A 25,018-nucleotide genomic window follows, 5' to 3' on the forward strand; every position below is an offset into this window, starting at 1 on the left:
CGCACATAAAAAGCATCTCATCTGTATGCATATAGACAGAGAAACTAGATGGCAAAATGTAGGTTCCACAACACGAGAGAAGAGCGAAGGCTAAGTTCTCATATGCATCCATTATTCCACTCAGACAAACAGAACTTGTCCCATGAAAAAGACAAAAAGAAAACATAAAAATAAGAGGCTTTCTAGCTCTGAAAACCAAATTATGATAGCTTGAAGAGTATGTACAGTCCCCCATCCCAACTCATCCATTACTTGAATAGAAGACAAAATGAAGCACGGACATGATGCTACAACTTCTTTTAGAACCCCATGAACCGCATACTTGCAGCAAAGGGAGAACGATTGCTTGCATGGACAACCAAAACCGTTGTCTTGTTTGACACTCATAGCTGCACTTTCCTGTCGAAGATCCAACTAAAAGGTATGGTAGGTGCTTTCTTGGCCCTTCCATGGGCTCTTTCCTCAAGCCTCCTGATCCTTGGACCTAAATTGCAGATGAAGTCCCGGGATTTATTCCCTTTTTCAGAGAGGCCTGTTAGGTCACCAACTTTCCACCTCGTAACAAGGAACTCCAGTATGTCGGCATAGTCCTTGGCTGTGTAGACACCTAACCGCTGGGCAACCACTGAGAAGTGCTCGAAGAGCTTATCATCACGACCATCATACATCAGATGAGCAGGCATTGAGATTTTCTTCTTCATCATGTCAGCAAATGCAATAACAGTGTCGTCCGGATCTATCTCAAACAATTTCTCCACTATCTTAGTGTATGCAGTCTCATGGCGCTTCTCATCAGATGCAATTATCCCACATATCTGTGCCAATGTGAGGTCCCCATGTTCCTTGGCAAGCCGAGCAGTGTTCCCATGGGATATGAAGGTTGCCCGCTCCTGAAACGAGGTATAAATAAAACCGAGATATGGATTGTTCTCTGTCCTGGGATCCTGCAAATTCCATAGCCGTTTAAATTAGCTGAATGCAGAACGAGTAGACAATGAAAGGACATGCCATTTTAATGCAACTATTCATCGACTCGGAGAATAGTATTTATCAACATAAAAAATCAATTTATGAGCAAGATTAAAAAGGAAGAGCCAAAAACTAATTCTAAGATCAGAGACAAAATATATGAGCCATAATGTTTTTAAGACAGATCACTGATACTGAAAATAATAGAAAAAACAGTTATATAACATAAAGGATTTTGATCAGCAAAGGCCCGATTTCCCACCCATGTGCACTAAGATGTGCTTTCTATTTTTTATTTTCTGATATCCTGTAGTCACTAGTGCGGAAGGCCCCCCATCCACATTGAAAAGTGGTCTCATATTGATACATGCAAAACTCAAATTGGTTTGATGTTTACTGATTTATTGCTCATATTGTTTACGACGCAACTCATGTGCAATGTGACTGCACAGCCAAGGCTTTTGATCCACATGCAGCTGACAAAAGGCATGTAATGCAGTCGATGACAATCTAAATTCACATCCACAGGAAGGTTCTATGATATGACAACTTGACCCTTTCGAGGTGAACCCTAAATAAGAACCTTAAAAGATCAGTCAAGAATAAGCAACACAGCACATCAAGAAATCTCACCATTCCTGAACCAATAAGATATTGAATTGTCTTCTCAATCTGTTTCATGTCCACTCTTCCAGATAGGTATAGATACTTGTTAAGGAGATCTCCATGTCTGTTCTCTTCAGCAGTCCATGCCCTAGTCCAGATAGCCCAAGAAGAAAGACTTGCTCCTGTCTCATCTCTGATGCCATCAAGAGTGTTTAGCATTGTTTGGTATGTAGGAAGAGCTTCTTCAGTAATCATATCTCCAACCAAGCAAACAAAATAATCATCAGGGATCTCCTTCGACCGCTCTCTCAGTTCCTTAACCTCATCATAGAAAGCCTCTGATGAAGAATCTGGAAGAAAATCCTGTGGCTGCCAACATTTCTCGACCGGTTTCAGATGCACCAATATATTATTTTCTGCCCAATCTTCTAATGATTTGAAAATCTCGATCTTTTGACGTGGCATGGAATGAGTGACTTGAACATGTAACTCATGAGGAGTGAAGGGCTTTTTTGGAGTCTCAACCCTAGAGCAAAATAAATGACTATAACATTAAAAATACATAAATCAGTGATTTGAGATCATAATGCCTAAAATATTAGATTAAGTTCAACATTACAAAGATAGGAAAGCATCATTAACATTCTCGAGGCATATCTATAAAGTATAATGCATTTTCAGTTTCAAATTAGAGTAAGTGATACATATAAAGCTCGAGAAAATGAGATAGTTCCAACTATCAAAGAACTGAATGAACATAGCACTTGGAAGAAGACGATTATGTCAGTAATATTTTGGTCGGTAGAAGATATAAATGTGAATAATCTATATAACAATCATCATGTTCTTAAAATAACAATCATATACAAGGAAGCAAAGAGTTTGAACACAAATTTACCACTGAAGAGACTTTCTACATAGCTAGAAATAACAGTATACAAATTCTTGCTATATCATATTTTCTTTGAACCAATTGTAACTTCTATAAAATGATTCCGATATGATTTTTAGGATATATACAAGCTTTCTTGCATCACAACTTCTATCAATAACTCAATCAGACATATCTGAGTAGGCATCCCAAAAGGTATCAGCAAGAGTATCATTACCATGGAGAATATAAACACATGTTATGTACTTTCAAACTGAACCGATGACAAGATGCACATAAGGATTATATGAACCAAAACTACATTAGCTTCACAAAAGCAAAAAAAAAGGTTTCTAATTTCTCCAATTACATATAGGATGAGAAGTTACTATGGCCATTCAAAACAAATAAGACTAATGCCTCGATGATAATGGCTTCATTGTTTCAAGATAGAAAGCACGTTAAGCCAAAAGATAAATTAATAACTTATCGACTATGGCACAACATGATAAAAATTCAATTTGAATTGATAATTTATCTACAATTTATGATACCCAAACACTCAATTTAATCCTTTTCCCTTCAAACCTAAATTGAAATACGATTAATCAACATTTTATACATCATGTTGGTAGTATGTGGTGATATTGTAGTGATTTAGTGAGGGCTAGTTGATATATTGTTCAGTTCAGGAGTTACAAAGGACTTGGTGTCTGATTTCATGGGAGACTTATCTAGTTACTGTGAAAGAAACAGGTTTTTGCTGCCATATACATTGTTGAAAGAAAGATAACCTTTTCAGACAACAAGCCCATTCTCTTAATTTTTCTCTATTTCTATAGCAGATTACTACTCGTGCTTCCTTCTTTCTTACTCTCTTCTGATAATTTTTCTTTTTTTATTTATGTTTAATCTCTAAAGCCTATTGTATGATTGTCATATCACCAAGAGATGCATCAGTTGGCATCAGAACCTTTTCATCTTCATATTTGCAACCCCTATGCTGATTCAGATATGGCCACCAGTCCTCTAAAAGTTGTAGTAACTTGAAATGAAAAAAGAGAATAACAGTATAATGGTATCAATAATTTATATATGGTAGAAAGTGGAAAAAACACCATAGTCTGTCTACCCAAAATGTAGAATGTCAAAGCGATCACTAGGGAAGAGCAGAAGCTAGTTCAAAAAACCTTTGATCTAAATCCAATCGCCACCATATTCCAAGTCAGAAAAATGCTTTCTAATGCAGATTCAGATGACAGAGCGAAAGTAGAAGATCGAACCATCCCATGTGAAGATATGTACCATCATCAAAGATATGACAGTCCAAGGCAAATTATTGTTGAGTGGTCCTAGAAGGTAAACGAGAGCCCACTGTATGCAGTCTTATTTGCAAGCAAGGGGATCAATGTATGTATTTCCATAGAGACGAAACTAATTTTATACAAAATTCAAGGTATCATATGTTCTACTGCAAAACCTAAAAATTTTCACAAATTCCTATCACAAAAATCAACTGTCCCTTATTGATCAGCCGAAATACAATTTTTTCCTCTCACAAGTTCCGTCAGTTCTAACATCTCTCTTAAACTCAACTTGTCTTCCTCTAATAATTTTTTTTTCCTTGCTCTTTGTTGGATATAGACATTCAGTACAAAGTAAAGCTTAAAGCGCTTAAGTTGGTGCAAAACTAGACAATTGAGAACAATGAAACATAAAGGGGATCGAGTAAGCCTCCCATCTACCACAGTGGAGGAATAGAATAGAAGGATGGGGACCGAGAAGGTATATTTGGATATTCTGAGAAGTAAGAACTAACATAACATATCATTTATATGCAAGTAGTTGAAAGCTAAAGTTAAGATACTTAAATGAAAGCACCGCCTAACAACAGAAGGACAACACGTCATTCTAGCGAAAACCAAAATGCCGCCCAACGACAACAAGAAGAAAAAGTATCCACCATAGAATCTTCGAATGCAAGACAACGCTAAAATTTGCTAAACCAAAGCCATGAACTCAACATGACGACATGAATTTAGTGTCAATAACTCATCGAAAAAGATAAATCCCAAATAACCAAGTAATATACAGAAAGCGACCATCGATAGGTTAACTAAAAAAGGCATCTTGACATCACCGAAGGCACAAAGTTGCCAACTTTCGGCCAACTCCAAATTGAAACAGCAAAAAGAAGTAACCCGAATAAAAAAGAATCGTACACTGAAACTCCGTGAAGAACAAAAAAAAGTAAAAGACTAACGCATCCAAATCGCCCGAGCCCAAAAATTTTCGCAAGAGGAACCAAGAAAGCAGATCGGAGAACGGCATCAAGAAAGGTAAATCGGACAATCCAATGCGCGAAGAGATAACACGAACGAAAGGATATTACTTGGTGGCGGAGGAGGACCGAATGGCGGATGCCTTGGAGACCCTGGGAGATCTGCCATTCCTCTTGCTCCTCACGGGAGAGAAGCAGAGGAAAGACTCCGGCCGCAACGCCACTCGATAAGCCATCGAAGCCCTTCAAACCTCTTCTTTCCCCCTCTTATTTCTCTCCTCCTTTGCTCTACCTCTTCTTTGAGCTTGGCGAGAGACGGCGAGGGAGGCGGCGTCTAGAGAGAGAGGAGCGGAAATTAATAGGAGCTAGATACAAGAATTTACTACTTTACCCTTCATGTGATACACAGTAAATGAAACTTTTAGTGAAATTTTCAAGATTAATGATGGAATTAATTATTTTCTTTGCACTGGAAAAAAAATTATGTTTGAATGCATATTTATTTATAGATAAGTTTACATTTGATGAATGAGAATTTAGTTGGAATATGACAAAAATTAAAGGGTCAAATATTTATTTATATATAGGAATAAAGGATGATTCGGGTAAAGAAAACCATAGAATTTTATGTGGTCGGGGCATGATCTTTAGATTAAGAACTACGAAGCTTTGAGCAGTGAAGAAAGCATGTTCCAAAATTTAATATCGAGATAAATATCAAAGGTAAGAGAGGAGAACAATGTAATACGATGAGACATTATAATGAGATAAAAAAAAACTATGAGTTGGAATGAAGCTAGGGGCAAAGGTATATATATAGTCTCTTAGATCATGTCCGATCATTCACAAGACTCGTATTATAATATTTCATTAGTCCTTTATCGAAAACGGATAATGTGTATGATTAACTTATATGGATCTGATCAGTATATTATGTTAATTTCTGCTTAAATATTTTGGTCCATGATTGAAGGATAATGAAGTTATTGATAGTTGAATCATCAGATCGTGACTCATCATATATATCATGATTAACATCAATTGGACGACAAAGAGTATAAAATGGGATAACTAACAATCAATGAATGAAACAATTAAGAACAGAGTGGTCACATGTGAATCACAACAAGAAAAAGATGCAGGAAATAAATATCATGATCTGGGGAGCTCAGTTGCAAATTACACTCAGGCAAACAACTACAAACACTCTTTGTATTTGTGCGGCCGTATAAACTATTTCATGGCTATTTTAATTACTATTTGAGATCGATAAAGTATTATTGTTATTTGTTATATTTATGGAGTCAGTATTAATATAAGTGTGAAAGAAATAAAATATTATAAATTAGAATTTGATTATTGTATAAATAAATAAATATATTATGTTTGGATGGAGGAGGGAGGATGTTAAAAAATAATTGTATAAAAAATCTTGGCGTGTTTAATCGAAAGAAGAAAAAAAATTGAAAGGAATTCTATAAAATTATGTGAGTATTCGGAGATATTTGATTGTTCTGAAAAGTGTTGTTAGCTACTCAGGCAACAGAAGAACATGTATTTAAGAAAGGAGAAGTTAGTACAGGAAACTTGTCCTTGTGATGAGAGTAGCTGAGACATCTATTTCTGCTTCACGCCTGACACCAAAATGAATCATCATTTGAAAAGATATAGAAACAAAAAGTAACCACCGATTTACGTGCAAAAGTGATGAGACGAAGGACGAAGAGAGACTTTGAAATGCCTTAGAGAGAGAGAGAGAGAGAGAGAGAGAGAGAGAGATGAAACAGTGTCCACATTGATGAGAATTAAAGCAGAACGAGAGAAGTCAAAACAACTCACTTTTGAAGGTGAGCCAACCTCCGCAAAGCAATTGCTGGTCTCCGTCTTAAACCCACTGAGATATATAGGTAGATGTTAAATAAAGATGGTGGTGACTGCTCTCAGCTCGGTTTGGCATCGATCACCATAATGTTGATGCTGAAGCTGCACCTAACTTGTTTCGATTGTTTAGGAAGAACCGCTCAGCTTTAGATGGCCACACCAACTGCTACCTGAAGATGATGTCTATTTATGATGGCTTTAACTGCGAACATATCAGACGACCCATAGTCAGATGGATTTGAAAGCATTCTCCACAATTATCCTACCACTGTTATATATATATATATATATATATATGTTTATTAGTGAAGATTTCTTGGAAATTCCAAGCTTTATAAACATGATCCATCCTGCATTATGTGTTTATCAATGATTTAAGGATATTTTTGAAATAGCCATGAAACCGTCATTAATAAGCATATAATGAATGCTGGAGAATGCTTCTAAAGCCTGATGTGTGTGCGTGTGGTTACAACCAAGTTAAGTGATATAGTTCTTCACTTTATCTACACACAAGAATGAAGTACAAAGGGATACAATAGATCTTTTGCCAAGACAGGCTCGTTACGGTTTTAACATAAAGCAAAAGGCATCAAACGATTGTTTTACAATAAATAAAGAACATAAAAGAAAATGGGCATCGGACTGGAAAAATAGTAGCCATGACTCAAAGATTAGATTGCGCAAAACCCTCGTTCAATCAATAGCTTCAAGTCAACAGCTGAAGAAAAATCCTAGCAAATTCCTTAAATAGGATATGGATACTGCCAGCAGCAGATCCACTTCAAATTAAAGCGCAAATGCCAGTAGTAAGCTGCCACATTTTTCTAATGGGTCAGCTTTATATGAAGATAGACTATGATGAGAAAAAAAAAGTAAAACGAGTGTTATACAGACAGGAAAAAAAAAAAAAACCAAAATGCACTGCTCGCATTGGCATCCAAAAAAGAAAATGAAACCACGTGTACCAATTTGTGGGAAGTAGACTAAATCCACAACTTGCGGTGAGTGATCAAACATCAAAAGTGGGATAGGATCCCAGGCCATTGGCAACAGAGCTTGAAAACAGTGGAGGCGGTTGTTCTCCTGAGTGTGCCGACTTCCTAGGTCTCGGATTCTTGGGTGAAGCTGAATATTGGGAGGTTAGATCGTTGTTCCCTGCATAAAAGGATGAAGGATGGACATGTATCTTTGGGAGACCAGTTGGATCAGCATCTAATGTATAGCCCTTCTCGATAGACTCGGCTTCAAGTGGGATCTCATCTATTGTCTGGCGACCAACAGGACCAAGAAACAAGGTATCAGTACTTTGCTGAGAGCTAGTGTACATTGCAAATAAGTTGTTTTCAGAACCATAGGTTTGTTCAAGGAGAAACATACCTTATAAGCCTGCTGCAAAACCCAGAGAGTTTCACGTATACGTTTCCTTCTGGCAGTAATGTCATCAGGCTCCCTCAGCAGGTCTTCAAATAGGTTTTCTCTGTTTGACAAGTTAGATCCAAGTATAATTTTTGGTTCACAGCATAAAGCAGCATGTAGTTACCATCCTAATAAAACCAAAGGTAGGAGAATATTAATAAATTCACAACATGAACCAAGTTGTTACCTGTAAAGCTTCCTGATAAACACATTATGCAGCTCACGTTTTGTATGATTTACCTACACAAGAAACAATAAGAAACCAGTTGCTCAACAAGAGAAAACACTAAACAATGATAACTAAAAGCCAACAGGTCTGCTGTAGGTAATGTCAGACTTTCGGTGTCATCACAATCACCAGTTAGATTAGCATCATATCCAAATAATTTAGAAAAGAGATGGCATCAAGCATCAGGCTCCTGCCAGCTATTGGCTATGGTAATGGTCAACACACCAGCCTTACCACCGTAAGCAGAAAATAATGTCTAGCTTGAGCCTTGATCACCAAGTTGCAGATGAGCAACATAACCATTGTGCTAAGGCTAGCCATCTTGTGACCCACAAGTAACTGCTAACACTAAGAAAGATCAAATCACGTAATATAAAGCTAGAGTGCCATGGTTCTTAACTGATTAAGCAACATGTCCTCAGGGCTATATCAGGCCTGAGGCACTGCCTTACAGATGGAAGATAATAACATCATGAATTGATTGTTTAAAAACAAAAGTGATAGATGTATGATACAATCTTTCAGAAGTATACAGATGTATTGATTTTAATCTCAGTTCGATACTGGTTTTATTAATCTAAGGGACCACGTAGGTAGGATAATGTATCAGACGAAATACCAACCTGCACTACCCAATACCATTCAGTACAACAATAACAACAAAGTCATAAGTCTCAACTATTTGGGGTCGGCTATATAGATCTTTTGCAGAACCACCATTGAGATATATAAAAAATCATATGTTTAATTAAGTTTAGAATAATTAAATCTTTATTTACAATTGCTATTAAAGTATTTTTAGGTCTTCCTCTATTTCTTCTCGCACCACTAACATTAATCATTTCACCTTTTCCGACTATCGCATCCGGAGGTCTTCTAACCATATGCCTATATCATCATAAGTGATCTTCTCTTATCTTATTCTCTATCGAAGCAATACCACTAAGTAAAGCAGTAAAAACATTAAAAAATAATATCACGAATTGGTATTGAGCTATAAGCTCAATAGCTATATACTTGGTCTATGATGAACGTTATGATCGAGATTTAAAACCTTGAACAGAAGCATCTAAAGAAGTAACCCTGATACAACCGCTGACTATGTGAAAATAATCATGATAAAATAGAATCCAATTCACCACAAAAATAAATGCTATTATTACAACTCATCATTCCAGGGGATTGCATTAAAAAGAAAATCGAATAAACCATGTTAACATTCAAAGGACTTATCTGAACTTCAAGCTTATTAATGCTAAAGGCCAATTTTCTTCTCCAATAGAATAAATGGTATCATGGTCGTGACCACAAGGATAGGATATCTGTCTAAATAAACTATTCTTATGTCGTGGACAATTACTATCGGTTACACCAGGTAATCAGATCGTTAGATGGATTGTAGTAGGCAGCTGAACACAACATTATCCGCTTGCCTTTTGGAGTCAATTATTCTACTCTTGTTTTGTTATAAAGGGTGGTGCTTGGCCTTGGGATTTGAAGACCATCCTAAGTAACTGCATCCTTTTCATGAATAGTTTGTTGGCTGCACTTACAATTAGATCATGAAGGAGGCAATAGTTTGGCTAGCCCATCATGCAGGTAGAAGTTTCTGGTGTAGCCTATAATTGGACGATCAAGGAATATATTTGCTTGTATTGAATAAAAACATTTTTACTGTAGTATTAGTGACTACATTTAGGAAAGCAGGGCACTGACAGCAGAGCACAAAAACACTTCCCAAGTAAACTAACACCAAATATACAACTTCCACATAGAATGAGTGATTCTTCACTACTAAACATGTAATGCTGTCAAATTTATCAGGAAGGCATAGTGCATCTTAAGTTCAAACATGATTAATATTCATAATTTGTAAGGTCAGAAGGACATTATTCTAGCAGAGAACATATTGAGATATTTTGCTGTTAGATTTATTCATAATTTTGCTTGGTTGTAGGACCCACTCATGAGTTAAAGGCATGTAGACTTAAAACAAAAGAACATAGATCATAGTGTTGACAAACTAAAAGCAAACACCATCTGACCCCTCATAGCTAGAATATAGGAAATTTACCAGGAAGTGCATTATTGCCTTCGGCACAGAGTCCTCAATATTCTTTCTCACAATATCATAATATGATTTCAGCAACAATTTTGTGATTGCTATCTCCAGAGCCTCCTGCTCAGTCTGATTCTCTGAGGGTTTCAAGATTATTGGTGGCTGAAAAATGACAAATTCAGTTACAGAAATGATGCAGGTAAATGGATAAGCAAATGAAAGCAATTCACAAACATAGTTTCAAAATACTTGCCTCTCTCAATTGGATCATAGAGAGTGAAGTTTCAACATTATGAACAGGCATGCCATAAGGCTTGTTCACTGGAACCTCTTTCAAAGATGGACGGTCTTCACTAACACCAAAAATTGATGAAACCCAGCTCGATCCAGTCGTACTACCTGATTCATCTCAAAGTTAAATGGTTACTGAAAACATTTTGGTGATAAACAATTGCACATGCACCATGAGAAAATTGAATGAAGAAATTAACTATCGTTGACACTTGACAGGGAACAAGTATTCCCCTTGGTCCTTGAACGACATTACTAGTATTAAGCTATGAGGCTGAAAAACTGTGTTTATCATTCTCAAAATCAGTTCCAACGTATGTCAGGATACAAAATTTTAGAATTGGTTCACTTCTAGTGGGCAACATATCAAAAAGATATTAAAAAAACATTATAATTTTTATAACAGTATTTTTCTCACCAGATGAACCTGGTCTGTCAGAATCCCCAACAATTCGAGCATCCTATTCGTCATCAATAAAAACAGGAAAGGAGAATTAAACCAATGTGAAAGCATACACAAGACATCATAAGAACATATGCATTATAATACCAAAAAAGGTATTGATAAACAACAGGGATAAAGCAGTGACCTGATGATGATCAGGAACAACTCCATTTGCTCCAGATTTGGCAATGATAGCACGAGATTTTAGATTCTTTACAGAAGCTTGCAGCTTATCAGAATCAACTCCATCCTGTGTATAAAAACATAGATTGGTTGTAGATATTCTGATTCCAGAATACCAGGATACAGAAGAGAAACAGTTGCAATTTTCATTTACTCTCTTTGGCCCAAACCCCAAGGCAATGGAAACAAAAATAGAATCAGACTAATGATGAGCCAGGGTTTCACTACATTTTGCACCTATGCCTCACCTTTTTTACTTCCAACAAAAGTGGAAAGCAAAGGCTTACCCAGATTCTAAAATTCATGTCATTTATAAATAAAATTTAAAAAAGAAGTTATTCCAATAGCATCATCAAACAAGTCGGATAATCTGTTAGCTAATGAGCAACTCAAGACATTGTGGATAGACAATATGCTATTATGCATCTATTTTTGAACTTAATCTAATTATTCACAATATAATATGACTATGCCTGTACCCATCCCAAGGATTTAGAAGATGTAAGTAGGAACAGAAACTTGCTCGACAATCTACTTCTGCATTGATTTTTTCTTAAAAAAAAAACTTTTGATTGAAACAATAAACAAGCATTAGAATTTATTAAAAAATACAAGCTAAGTTTCTCACATAAATTTATAGATTATGATCCTAAAGTTACCCTTCCCCCTAAACTCTGAAGAAAACCTTTATGAATGTCAATATGAAATCTAAAAGCTGAGCAACACCAATAGATTATGGGTGCTAATAAGAAGGCACCAACATGTTATCTGACAACTTAAAAATGAAAGGATCAAGTCCAACAATAATAAATTTAGGAGAAAGAAATCAAAATGAACTTAAGTTATAGCAGACGCCCAAACCAGCAATCCGTGCCATCAAGATAAATCAATTGGAAAACCCTGTTCTACTCCAGGTTAGATCAGTCTTTGTTAATGAATGCAAGTCACTCAAAAGAAAGTAGTAATGATAGCTGAAGTTTCAAACAGCCTCAGTCCAACAAAATAATATAATCATTGACAAAAATTGCTATAAAAGAAATTTTAGTTTCAATAGTTGATTGGTTAATATTGTTGGTTAAAGAAGCATGACAGTTTTTTTAATAACATTAACTTGTTTAAAAGAAGCAGCCTTTGCTCCAACAAATGCAGATGTCAGCAAAAAGAAGAAAATGAACATGATAAATTTAGTCTAGAATATAAAAGCAAATCTATTAGAAAAAAATGGTTGCACGTACACAATAGAGGAACATATACCTTAGCTCTAGGTGCTGATGCTGCCAACCTTGCAGATTTGACTTGCTGCTGGGCGACTTCTACAGCCTTACTTCCACCAACAAAGTTTGGATGAGAAGTGTTTATATAATCCATCTGGAAAACCAATTAACCAACTCAACCCCGGTCATACAATCGAAACCCAAGAAGAACTTGGACAAGTGAAACTTCAGAAAATAGAATAACCTCAAAACAAAAAGGATTTATCTTGATCACATGATATTTAAAACTGATAACCAAAGAAGTTGGTCGGTGCCATGCTTGCACACAAATATTTGGCAAATGGATACATGTTTGACAGAAATGTAGAAATGGATGCAGGATTCCAGGAAAAACAAGAGATGCCAAGAAAAATGTGCCTATATGATTTAGCTGACTCTTCTGAATAATAAAAGAGATGTTTCTATCACTGGGTGTGTGAGCTAAAGAATTGTTTAGCTGTAATCATGTACATATTTTAGATTTCCTCAGACAGGGCACACTTTTACATTACATAACAAAGTCTGTTATACCTTAAAATTTTGATCTAGAAATTCACAATGCAATCCCTGGCCTTTAGACATCACAAACTGTAAGCATGTAAAATATGTTTACAATACATGTATTAGAACATAATGCTCACAGGATATTAAAAAATAAGTACGTATAACAAGGGAAACTTTCCAACACATCAAGCACATGCACACACAATAGGTTGACATGATAAGGTTTCAAATTTTGCTGATTCAAGCAAACAATAAATGCTTGACACCTGTAAGAGGCACCATAGCACTAACCTGCACTGTTCATCAATGCAAAAATAGAGGGGCAAAAAGAAAAAGCATAGTTCACATGTCATGCATGACAAAAGGAGAGCAGTCATATACCGTTGGTCATGTAAGAGAGTTGCTTCCGAGCAATTAGCAGCTTAGATTTTTCTCTCTAAAGTAGAACAGAAAGATGATTCCAGAATCAACAAGGCCCAACTTATGGTGACTAGGCAACAGTGAGGCTCAGCACGACAAGTACATGGGCCAATGGGGACTATAATTTGTAATGGTCTCTTACAAAAGGGAGCATTGGGGTGTGCATTAAGTTATTTGACAAAAGACAGATTATAACTTTCAGTTCCGACACAAAGACCAGAAAGAACATAACAAAAATAAAATGACAAAATTTCTACTGAAGTACCAACCGTGCACCATCGACTGCTGTACCGCTCGAAATGGTATGGTACAGGGGGTACATATCGGTCCGAGCATGGGGTGATACACGGACCACACCTGTTTCGTGCAGTCCAATTAAAATAATAAAAAAATAAAAAAAGTGATGGGTTTCTATCTAATTCAGGGTTAAAAAAGAGAAAAAATCAAATTACAGCTTGCGTCTTCTCGCATACAGTGTCGCTGCCCTTGCTGCTTCCACTTCACTACTGCCACTGCGATGTTGCCGCTTCACCACCGCCACTGCCGCTTCGATGCTGGTTCCAGGTATGCTGCCGTTGCTTCTTCTCCTCTTCTTTCTTTCTTCTTCTTTTTCTTCTTCTTCTTCTTCTTCTTCTTCTTCTTTCTTTTTCCTCCTCCACCGCTTCCTCTTTGTCCCAGGGTCTGCCGTACCGAGCCGTACCGCCCGGTACGGGCGGTACGTACCGGTCCGACAGGTTTTCGGTACGTGGACCGACTGTTACCGGTCCGAGGCACTGTATCACTGTAGCAGTGCTACAGTACTCGGTACACCCAGGTGTACCGCTCGGTATACCGTACCGTACCGGTACCAAGCCCAGGTCGAAATACCAGTACGATACGGTATTGCGAATCTTGCTTTGTCCTTCTTCCTTCCTCCTCTGTTCCTCCAACACCCTTTCCTCTGAACCCTCTTTTTCTTCCTTGTCGAAACACCAGTATGCACTGGCATGCCGTGTGTCGGCACACCGGTACAGGCCAGTATGTATGCGTTTGATAGATTGAAGAAATGGATCCAGTACCCGAAAAGGCAATCCTTGCTGTGCACATTTTTTAAAGCCTTTTTAATTCTCAAATTGCCAATAATTCTACAGTTCATTTCAGCCATATTATAACTCCCAATTTGGTAGAAGTTTGCATCAAACTTTTGAAAAACAAGTCAGATTAACTGGTTCAGAAATGTCCCAGGAATGAATTGAATGAACCAAATAACCACCATAGCTAATAACATTACAGCATGAGCAGGAAAATCACTATAGATAAAGGTCTACGTATTTAGCAATTATACATTCGGTGGCAAAACAATAAGAGCCGATGCTCTTAGATTTTACATATTTCAATGTTTCTGTAAGAACCAAGTCTTGCAGCATTAGTTAACAAATATGATAATATATACAAGAAAGTTCGTCAAGAAGATAATACAATCACACATTCCTCAATCATGCTTTCCATAAATCTATAACAGATGTGCCAAGAAGATGAATCACAAGAATATGTTTTGGCATTCCGCTGATGCTTAAACGCTCAAAGAAAAATGATCGAAATCATGCTTTCCATAAATCTATAACAGATGTGCCAAGAAGATGAATCACAAAAATATGTTTTGGCATTCCACTGAAGCATAAATGCTCAAAGAAAAATGATGAAATCAACTCCAACAGACTTCAAAAAAATGAAAAATATTAACAAAGGAACATACACATTAACAAAGGAGGCATAGACTAGCTTGTCAATGATAACATACCTTTATAGTAGCAAGTCTCAGATAATTATAGTACATTTTCCAACCACCAAATACAAACGATTGCATGCACCCATATGATCTACCATATCCATGAACAGAAGTTAACAAGAACCAAGCAATCCACTTCCTATATCAGAATACCCTATTCTTAGCAGGTTAATTAATAAACTCAACTTGAGTCCTTGATAGTGACAATGGAGGTAGATTCCTTGGGAAGCTTGCGTTCTCTATGGTATATTCACGATATGCCTCAACTGTTGCCTTTGGCATGTTTAGGGATGAGTTCTTGTCGTCTATGTTCCTTGTGGTCATGTTAAGCTTATTTAGTATTGTGTGACTCAACCAAGTAGAAATGGCCCATTTTCTTGTCTTCTTATTAAATCCTATATACGAAATCAGGCTTCAACCGAAAAAACTAAAAACAAGAAGTTTTACATGACAATGATCCTTTTTTCCTTCAGTTAATCCTCAACAATAATACGGCCCCTTTACTCTGACATAAAGTATGCATGATAAAGATCAAATACCAAAAAGATCACTGGTGACAATTTAAAAAAAGTGTAGCAATTAGCAAAAACCAGTAGACATGACGAATTACTAGATGAATTTCGTTGCTTTTATACATAATTACAATCCAATATTTCAGTACCATAAAATAAAGATTTAACTCGTACATACGATTTGACTGGCCATCTGGAATAACTTGGGGCTCAAGCATTCTCTAGACAATTCTGAAGTTTGTTCGACTTAGATTATTGGACTAGTGACTACTTTGATTGTAACATAATGATTATGTACCCAATGCTCCTGTGGGTTGTCATATCGGAGTACACGCATTTTGAGGTTTTTTTGTGCACAATAGGGGTTTCCATGATTAATCCCAGATAAGCAACCAAGGAAACAGATTCTGGGTCTAAATCATTACACTGGTTTCCCTAAGTTATCGGACATCAATTTAGTCAGAATAAAGATATGAGAAATGCATACACCAGGAGCTATCTTAGTCTTTTGCTTTATGCATTTCACAAGAGCTAAATTCACACATCAAAGCAACACAACAAAACTAAGATAGTTTATCTACCTCCATCTCGATGATATGAGTAATCATTGTCTCTGCAGGTTGAAGGCCTTCCCTTAAGAAGCTCCCAACTACCTCATCCATTGACTTTCGAAGGACAGGAAAACGCTGCAACTCACTAGCTAAACAACGGTGGCTCATCTACAATAACATGAACAATTATTGGTAATTATAAGGCAATCAAGTTATTTTCCTAACAATTTCATGGTGTATACCTTTATTAGTTCATCATAGATAAACTTTGCACACTGAAGACTTGGATCTAGCAGACGACCTATCTGCCTTCGAACTAAAACTTCAAATGGCACCTAATCATGTATTATAGACATAGAGAACCAGGGTTCATCAAAATGAAGAAGATATCTAAACTGCAGACTTAGTTGTATTCAATCTCACAAGAGCATGTAACATCATTCAAGTCACTATCACCTCTGGTACAAAGAGTGCACTTTTTGGACCAGTTGCATTTTGAATAGCCATGCGGATATCTTCATCAGTTACATCCTCACAAGGATCAACTTCCTACACAAACATCAGATGATCATCCATAATGTTGAACTACAAAAGGTAGAGGTTTGTGGGAGGGAATCAAAATACCCCTCCAATTATAGGACTCCTAAACCCATGGAGAACACTAAGGATAAGAAAGAATCTTTCAGATTTAAATAACAGTGATTTATAGTTTTATACAACTAGGGATAAGAAAATATAAAAGGAAGAATATCATGCACATTAGAAAAATGATAATGAAATACACCTCTAAACTCTTCACAAAGATAGACTGAAATATGTAATGTATACGAGCACCACCGGATAGCTCATCAGTTGACAATTCTTCATTCTTCCCTTCCACAATAGAAGAGAAAGCTGCAAAAAACATACCATTAGTTATGGCAACCTGCCTACATTCACTGAAAAGGGCGCATGCTTAGTCAGAAGCTAACAAGGCATGTGAACTAAAGTACCAACAAACTAACTTTTGCATGTTGAAGTATGACAAACGAAATCCAAAAGGGAGACCCAATGCAAAAGGTTTCTTGCAACACGATCTAGGAGGCTACACATGCAACCTTACCCTTACAAGCAAAAGAGGCATCCAAGACAAACTTGGATCATCACTGAGATCACATTCAATCTAAGCCATCCAGGTGAATATTACTAAAATCCAAGATTATAGAATTCTAAAGATATGCAATCATGCAATAAAAAAATTGATCAGTCCAAGAAAGCAAAAGCAACTTAAGACACAATAAACAATTATGAGACTACCGGCATAAACACAAATAATTAAATTTTAAATAACACAAAAATTCACTCCAAAGCATTTCTCATGCCAAAAAAAGCTCAAAATTTTGATATTTATTAAATAGCTCCAAGCTGACCTTCACAATATTTTGTAAGAATGTTCAACAGTTTAACCCCCATTCCAGCCTGCAGTCAAAGTTACCTTACAGTCAGTTATTTCAAGGATAATGTCGAGAAGGAAGAACATGAAAAGACTAGATAAACACCAAATGATAGCTGAAATAATACAGGAAAATGTATATCGAAAAGTCGATATCATAAGGTATCAAAATCCTGAGACAACCAGCAGCTGAGTTGCCACTAATACTTAAGTTAAATCAAGCTAATCATATGCCACTAAAGAATAAGTTGGGTCAATTAGAGATTTAAGCAGTCTCAACTTCTCATATTGGCTTTGCCTGTAAAAATGAATTATCTTCAAGTAACACAGATAAAAGATAAAGAAAAAGTAACTAAGCAAACACATGCAATGAAAGGGCTATACATTTTAAGAAAATGAGTGTAAGAACCCATGATTGTCGTTTTACTAGTATCCAATCAACTATGTTTTTAAACACACGTGGTGTGGTATGTCTCTCCAGTTCATGGACTGAAGACCCAGATTAGAGGTTGAACAACTAAAAGGGAGATATTGAGATATAACACCAAAATTCGACATGAACATATGATGCTTGTAACAATGGTAGAGAAACTGCAAGAATACAATATATTTTCATCTACGGGTACCAAATGTTTATGTATTTATATGTAATGTACATATATACATATTTACAAACCTTTGATTCTGCTACATCACCATAGGCCGCATGCTCCTTTGCAACAGCAACCAATTGGGCATTTATGCGAGACTTCAACCCCGGAAGGACATTCTTAATGTGTTGTACTAAAATCTGCAGAAAAGTTGGAATATAATACATCAGGTTTAGGCCACAAGAGGACAAAAGCCGAATATTCTGAATAATTGCTTGAAATAGTGCAGGAAAATTAATCTTTATGTAGCAAAATACATATTGCTAATTCTGTTCAAATATTTATAATCCCAACAAAAAGACACATTTTAATTGTATACTAGCAAAATTATCATTTGAACCACTTACCTGATTCAGTTTCTTGGCTAACTGAGGAACCCCACAACAATGAGAAAGGCCATGATATGCCTGCAAACCACCATAATGTGTCATTATATTTTTGAAATGAATAGCATATAGTGCAGATCAAATATTGTCCTCGGATACAACATACAGGCTGTTTGCGGAAGAAGTTTTCTTCAAATGCCAATGCATCTTTGATACTACGATTCAAGTTGATGTCCTGCATTTTCAAGAAAGTCAGCCATAGCAAAATCTGTTGTGGTCACTGAAACAAAGCATATTTACAAAGACAAAGGTATCAGCAAATATGGAACATCAACAGTGCTCTAAAGCCTAAACACATGCTCAACAAATATCTATTTGAATAACAGATCACAAGTGGCACTATAATAAGCAATGTGATAAAATGCACTCGTCTCAAACAGACAAGTATTTGTTGTAATTGAAGCTAACCATAAAGTTCTTTCACAACTGATAGGAAAAAATACTTAAAACAAAAATGCTGATTGGTCAACCCATGCTAACTAGTCACCATATATGTCATTGGCTTTAATCTAGAGATTAAAACCGGAACCTATTAAATTTATCCAACAACAATCATGAAAAATTAGACCTAAATATAACCATCTGTATTCCAGTTTAGCTTTGCTTGGAGTAAATTTATAACATAGCCCGAGAGCCTCAAGCCCTTCTGAATATCTTGCTTGGCAATTCCTCTGACTTCCTGGATCCTCTAACATGTAAGGGCTCATCTTCCAGCCCCCCCCCCAAAAACAAAAAGTATGGGCTCATCTTTACTTGGTTATTTCTCCTTCCTGAAACCTCTAAATCAATTGACTAAGTTTCTTGTTGTGAGAACACATAAAAGCCCATATTTAGACATTTTTAGCAACCTCAGATGATTTTCCTCATCACGTCTCACAATAAAAAAGCTGCTGACATATGATTCTTGATTAGTTTTGACTCCCCAAGTATACAACATGTTCACAACAGATGCACTTTGTAGTCATGGTGCTTGCTTTGTTACTTGGATAGTATTAAGATCATGGTTCGCCTTACCAGTTTATACCGATGTACCGACCGACCATCGATACAGTATATACTGAACCATACCAAATACCGACACACGATATGGTGAGGCATAAAGATAAACCGGTGTATACCACTCGAACTAGTTCTCTATCAAACCGATATGTATCACCCATATTGGACGGTACGTAGTGGTATGGCGAACCATGATTAAGATACCTCAAATTAAATGATAAGTAGTTTCATACATAATTTCCATAACCAGAGATAAGCATGAAGGAAAAGCACATATTATCCGGAAAAATGAAAATACCTGCTGACTACGATTTACAATACCCACATAACCAAGTCGAAGTGGTATCACATTTCCTAACAAAAAGTTGCGTGCATCGGTACCTCTGTCCATTATATCCAACTGCAAATAGAAGTAATAAAGTTAGTGTCATCACGGCAAATAATTATAATGCTATTGTAATTGTAATTTACTAAAGTTCACAAAATAAAACCTTTGTGATGACACCAATTGTGCGAGAACCTGCCAAAATAAAATTCATTATTGTGAAATGGTAGATTAGATTTCAAACATTCTGACAACGTGGAATACTAGTCTACCATGTTCTAGCCTCCATAGATAAATAATCGATCAAAAAAACTTACCATCTGGATCTGCAATTCTCGCCATTTGAAGTGCATCAGAATTTGCCAAGTCTGCATTTGCTGGTGAAACTGCTAATATAATGCATGTCTTATGCTTGATGTAAGACAATATCATTGTTCTAATTCTTGCCTCAATATCACTAGGTTGGTCACCAACCGGTACTTTAGTAATTCCAGGTAAGTCAACAAGAGTGATATTCAGGACATTTGGAGAAAAAATCTTCAGACGAATCTGCTTATCAGAAACACCTTTGTTTCCCCCAGCTTCTCTTTCTGTTTCTGCCTAAAATAAATAACATCATTATCAGAAAGTATTGGCAAACAATTGGGAGCAAATTATGGTTAGCAAGAATGAGAATTTCTCTACAAGACATGATTCTCTAGGAAAACTAAAGATTCAAAAAGGACCAACAAGCAACACCAGTGGATTGTATGTCTGTGAGTTTAAGAAATGCATTTAGAACCTAGATGACAAGGTGAAGACACCTCATGACATCAATACAAGGATCTATTTATCACCAGAGATCAAAGTTTAAGACCTATGTAGATTCAATAAGCCTAAAACCTTTGCAGATTTAACAAAGTCACATCTAGTTCTACGAAGAAAATATTTGCAACTCTATATGAATCTTGTCGTGTTTGAGCCCATCATTGAGATTCTAAAAAAAGCATAAAGATGTGTCTTGCGTATCACCAAAGAATAGAATGCCATCAGTTCATAATTTGTAGCAAGAATGCATGTAAATTCTAAATTAGGAAGATTGAAACACACTGTTATATTCTAGATTAAATCAGCATATCAATACTCAAATAATCAACAACTAAAAGGACACATGCCAAAATAACTAGCAAAGCGTACTATCCAGAGTGCGCACTTCAATTCCTAAAAGTTCCAAGCCATAAGCAAGACACGGGATGATCAATCCAGTAACTTTAATATCTAGTAAACCAAAAAATGAATGGCAAAATTGCCAAGAATAACATAAAGGAAAGAAACAATCTAAAACCCTCAAACAAAATACAAAAACCCGAAGTACCTGGATCTCCCGACGAATCTCTGAGAAGTCGAAGAACTTCTGCCCGTTCAAGTGGAGGAATTCCCCCCACTCCTCCCCTCCTTCGGCCGCATCCGTTCTCCGCGGCCGGTGCACCAGCTGCAGCACCAGCGGCCGCCGCGTGCAAATATCCAAGCCCCTGGGTAAGAAGTCCCGGCCCACCAACGCTTCAAGAACGCTCGACTTGCCGCTGCTCTGGCTCCCGACGACCGCCACCTGGGGGAGATCGATAGTGGACGAGCTCCCGAGTTGGGCGAAGATGTCCTGGAGTTTGTTCACGATAGGGATGACGGTGTGTCCGATCGGTCCCGCAGCAGGGGATGGCGCGGCGTCGTCCGCCATCGAATCGTGCTCCGGCCCCCGGGATCGGGAGGGTTTTGCGGCGGATGCAGCGAGGGTTTTCCAAAACCCTAGTTGGATTCCGCGGCGAAGGCGAATTCCGAAGGCGATTGAACGAGCGAGAAAGAGGGTGAAGTTCAATAGGGTTTGAGCTCCGGAATCTTTAAAATCGGGTGACAAAATGACCGAAATAGAGTTCATCAATGGGCCTATTTACGTAATTTGAATCGCAAAGTCCGTAAGGAAAATAAATTTTGAGAAGCCCTGACCGGGAGTCTTCAACTGGCACGGGATTCGTGGGTATAAGCTTGGAACAACGTAACTTGCATACGAAACATGTGCGACAATTGTATGCGAAAGAATCATAGCCGTTCAGTAGTAACATCTAGGGTGATCCTATCACTAATCGGCTGACTGTTCGTTCTGATTCAAATGGTCGGCTGGTACGGTTATGCGGCCTAGCGGTTCCAATTAAGTCACGTAACTGAAAGCCCAATCAACCAATTTCTCGAAGATATAATGCTACATAGCAATAATGTTATTGTACGGATAAAATTAAAATATGTATGATAAATTTATACCTTAAATATGTTAGTTGCATGAATTGGCAGATTAGATCGCATGGAACGAGAAGATAGACAGGAACTTTGAACTGTTTCGAAACATGTTGTAACTTAAATACGAGTAAAGATCCATTAATAACATAGTCAGGGGGTTAATAACAAATAAAGATGCATGCAATGAATCCCAGATAATTGAAACATTGAATCTTGTTGTTTTTACTTGCATTAGTTAGTTGATGAGACTAATTAATCAATCATTTTCTTTATCATATATCTGTTATAGACCTTTCTAAATTCAGGTCACCATTCATTAAGAAGCCTCTCAAAATTTTGTGCAAACTGGAAACGATCAAGATTCGCAAGACACTTATCACAATAAGATACCTTTCTAAAAAGTTGTGTTTTCACCAAAATCATCTGTAGATGGGTAGAAAACATATATTTATATTAGGAAGTAAATGGCATTGTTTATTCAAGGAAGTACTACAATTTAACTTGATACAAGTCAAAAGCTATCCGAGGCTTTGGTAGAATCATCAAGGAAAACTCAAATCCTCAAACCTTGATACATCTAAGGTATCCTCTTGTAATGTTTATGAGAATGAAACATTTTTGATTGACAAATTATGAAGAAATGACAGATGCTATATCATCTTTTTTCTTTTTCACCTTGTAGGGGTATACAAAATGAATTTCTAACAACTAAGAACAATTAAGGTTACAAATAGGATCGTTTTCATAAGTTATAGCTCGAAAAAAAGGTTGAGAAAGCAGTTACATCTGCCCAGCTGGGGAAGAAGCTCTTCAACTTTTTGGTATCATCAACGAGATACTGATCTAACACAGCAACATCCATCCTCAAAGCCTCCGAACTGTTGGCCTGCAGTTCATGCAACACACTGACAAATGTGATTTTACAGAAAATATCAAGCATGAGAACATCCACAGTCCATGCAACAAATGGGAGTAGATTATTCGGACAAATGTGATTTTAGTTCAAAAAACATCAAGCATGCATCCAAAGATTGTGAATCGAGAGGTCCAAGAAAAAATCAAGCATGAAGACTTCCAAATTGGCCAGTAGATGTGAAGAAATGTACTGCTAAAATACTCCACTTCAAAATGCAATTAATACAATTTGGGATGCAACTGGTTCTATTCGCAAAATTTACTTCAATGACGAGAAACAATTGAGTAAATTAAACCATTACCTCTAGCCAGAAAGTCCAACTCTCATTGCTACTTCCACTAAGTCTACATATATATGATGGTGGGCCACCACTGATTTTCTCCGGAGCTGGGGGCAAAAGAGGAAACAAAAAGGTCAGGTTACTGGAAGACAATAAATTCTAGAGGCAAAAGCTCGTTGAGATTGACCTGGAAGCCTATAATCTGCAAAAGACCAATTCGACAGCGGACCAGTAATATTCAGGACTGAAGCCCAGATCTCACCCAAGGAGCTGTAACAGTTTTAAACAAACAAATTTATCTAAGCTAAACAAAGTATTTCAGGTGACTACATCTATAGATATATACACATTAGAACAGTCATCTTCAAAGTAACAATCACCCTAAATGAAGTTCCAAGTGTACTCTGCGGTGACCAGCCTCAGAAATTGATTTTGTGTTACGAACAGTTAAGTGTGGGAAGGATGCATAATGCTTTAAGATGCTATCACCATCTGCAGGAAATTTCAAACTTCCAGAGAACAAGAACGACACTGGGAATAGTGCCTGCGATATAAGGAAACAGTTAAGCATTCGAAATTGTAGATGCAAGCTCAGTGTGCAACTTCCTACACAAAAAATTAGTTACTATTTAGGTTACTAGACACATGCAGCTACAAACATCCTTATGAAAGACATAGATTTGGCAAGAAAAATGGAATAAAAATCCTTCAACTAGTGAAGACCCAAGTATGTCATTTAATTAAATTTAGAAAGCTAGTAAGGCAATTCAATATTAAGACGATCATTATTCTCCTCAGAGTACTAGAAAAATGGAATAAATGCAATTATTGGTTTCCAAAATTTACATGAAAACCACGAACGCAATTTCCAAATCTTACATTTTTTGTACTTGTCCTAGAATGAGGGCAAGTAGAAGGTCAAAGTTTCACCCGACCAGGATGACCAGTGTTCAAGTCACGGATCTATCATTAAGAGGAAGGGTGGGGTATCCTAACCCTTCTGAGACCTGGTATATAGGGGAACCTTATGCATTGGTTTTGTCCTTTACTTTTTACATAAGACCAAGATGGTGCATTGGATATTCATTATTTTTACAATGTTATGAATAATGATATCTAATGAGCAAGGAACAGGAGCCTGGAAGCTCAGTTGTGCATCAATTTGCATACCATAACCTTGCTATCATATCACTTAAGAAAACAATGAACATAGGGTTCATACAAAGAACTGGAGGGGATCAAGCATTGTTTGTTACTTCGTCGGTATAATACACCAGTGCATCACAATTCCTATAAGAAAATATAAAGCAAAGATTGCAATTTTGGTCCATATCGGGGTATTGAGCCATGTTCGGTATGATATGTACCAAGGCATATCGATGGTAAATCGGGACGGTACACCCAAAATCATAAAAAATAACTTCAAAAATACCTTAAAAAAAAAATTAGATTAGAGTTTTTAAGTTAGAAATAAATATAATTTTAGTATAATTTTAGCAAAAATGATGTAAATTAGGAAA

At 36.8% G+C, this 25,018-nt stretch overlaps 3 protein-coding genes across 4 annotated transcripts in view; all 3 read right to left on the bottom strand.

Annotated features, from left to right (window-relative positions):
- Positions 1-78: 78 nt before the first annotated feature.
- Positions 79-5,065, bottom strand: LOC103993490 (stearoyl-[acyl-carrier-protein] 9-desaturase, chloroplastic). 2 transcript variants are annotated; one of them, XM_009413577.3, is made up of 3 exons: positions 4,839-5,065; positions 1,603-2,101; positions 79-944 (listed from the first exon to the last, which is right to left on the bottom strand). In XM_009413577.3, exons 1-3 carry the CDS (start codon positions 4,961-4,963, stop codon positions 384-386), a joined length of 1,185 nt encoding a protein of 394 aa, XP_009411852.2. In that variant the 5' UTR covers positions 4,964-5,065; the 3' UTR covers positions 79-383. The 2 variants fall into 2 exon arrangements, with proteins under 2 accessions (XP_009411852.2, XP_018686482.2); XM_018830937.2 differs by having other exon boundaries at positions 1,603-2,119.
- A 2,265-nt stretch (positions 5,066-7,330) lies between these two features.
- LOC135587263 (dynamin-related protein 3A-like) lies at positions 7,331-21,895 on the bottom strand. Its single transcript, XM_065078452.1, has 20 exons — positions 21,389-21,895; positions 20,352-20,634; positions 20,201-20,229; positions 20,008-20,109; positions 18,817-18,885; positions 18,672-18,731; positions 18,351-18,464; positions 17,652-17,700; positions 17,027-17,136; positions 16,699-16,791; positions 16,485-16,577; positions 16,273-16,410; positions 12,489-12,602; positions 11,197-11,301; positions 11,025-11,067; positions 10,569-10,714; positions 10,331-10,477; positions 8,215-8,267; positions 7,989-8,088; positions 7,331-7,878 (listed from the first exon to the last, which is right to left on the bottom strand). Exons 1-20 carry the CDS (start codon positions 21,746-21,748, stop codon positions 7,621-7,623), a joined length of 2,466 nt encoding a protein of 821 aa, XP_064934524.1. The 5' UTR covers positions 21,749-21,895; the 3' UTR covers positions 7,331-7,620.
- A 944-nt stretch (positions 21,896-22,839) lies between these two features.
- Positions 22,840-25,018, bottom strand: part of LOC103993488 (uncharacterized) — a 34,667-nt gene continuing 32,488 nt past the window's right edge. Inside the window, exons 18-21 of the mRNA XM_009413575.3 lie at positions 23,879-24,042; positions 23,686-23,768; positions 23,520-23,605; positions 22,840-23,188 (exon numbers count right to left, since the gene is read on the bottom strand). Coding sequence (XP_009411850.2) covers positions 23,045-23,188; positions 23,520-23,605; positions 23,686-23,768; positions 23,879-24,042 — 477 coding nt within the window. The 3' untranslated portion in view covers positions 22,840-23,044. The remainder of the gene's footprint in view (positions 23,189-23,519; positions 23,606-23,685; positions 23,769-23,878; positions 24,043-25,018) is intronic.

Source organism: Musa acuminata, chromosome BXJ1-8, assembly GCF_036884655.1.
Source record: "Musa acuminata AAA Group cultivar baxijiao chromosome BXJ1-8, Cavendish_Baxijiao_AAA, whole genome shotgun sequence".
NCBI classification, from domain to species: domain Eukaryota; kingdom Viridiplantae; phylum Streptophyta; class Magnoliopsida; order Zingiberales; family Musaceae; genus Musa; species Musa acuminata.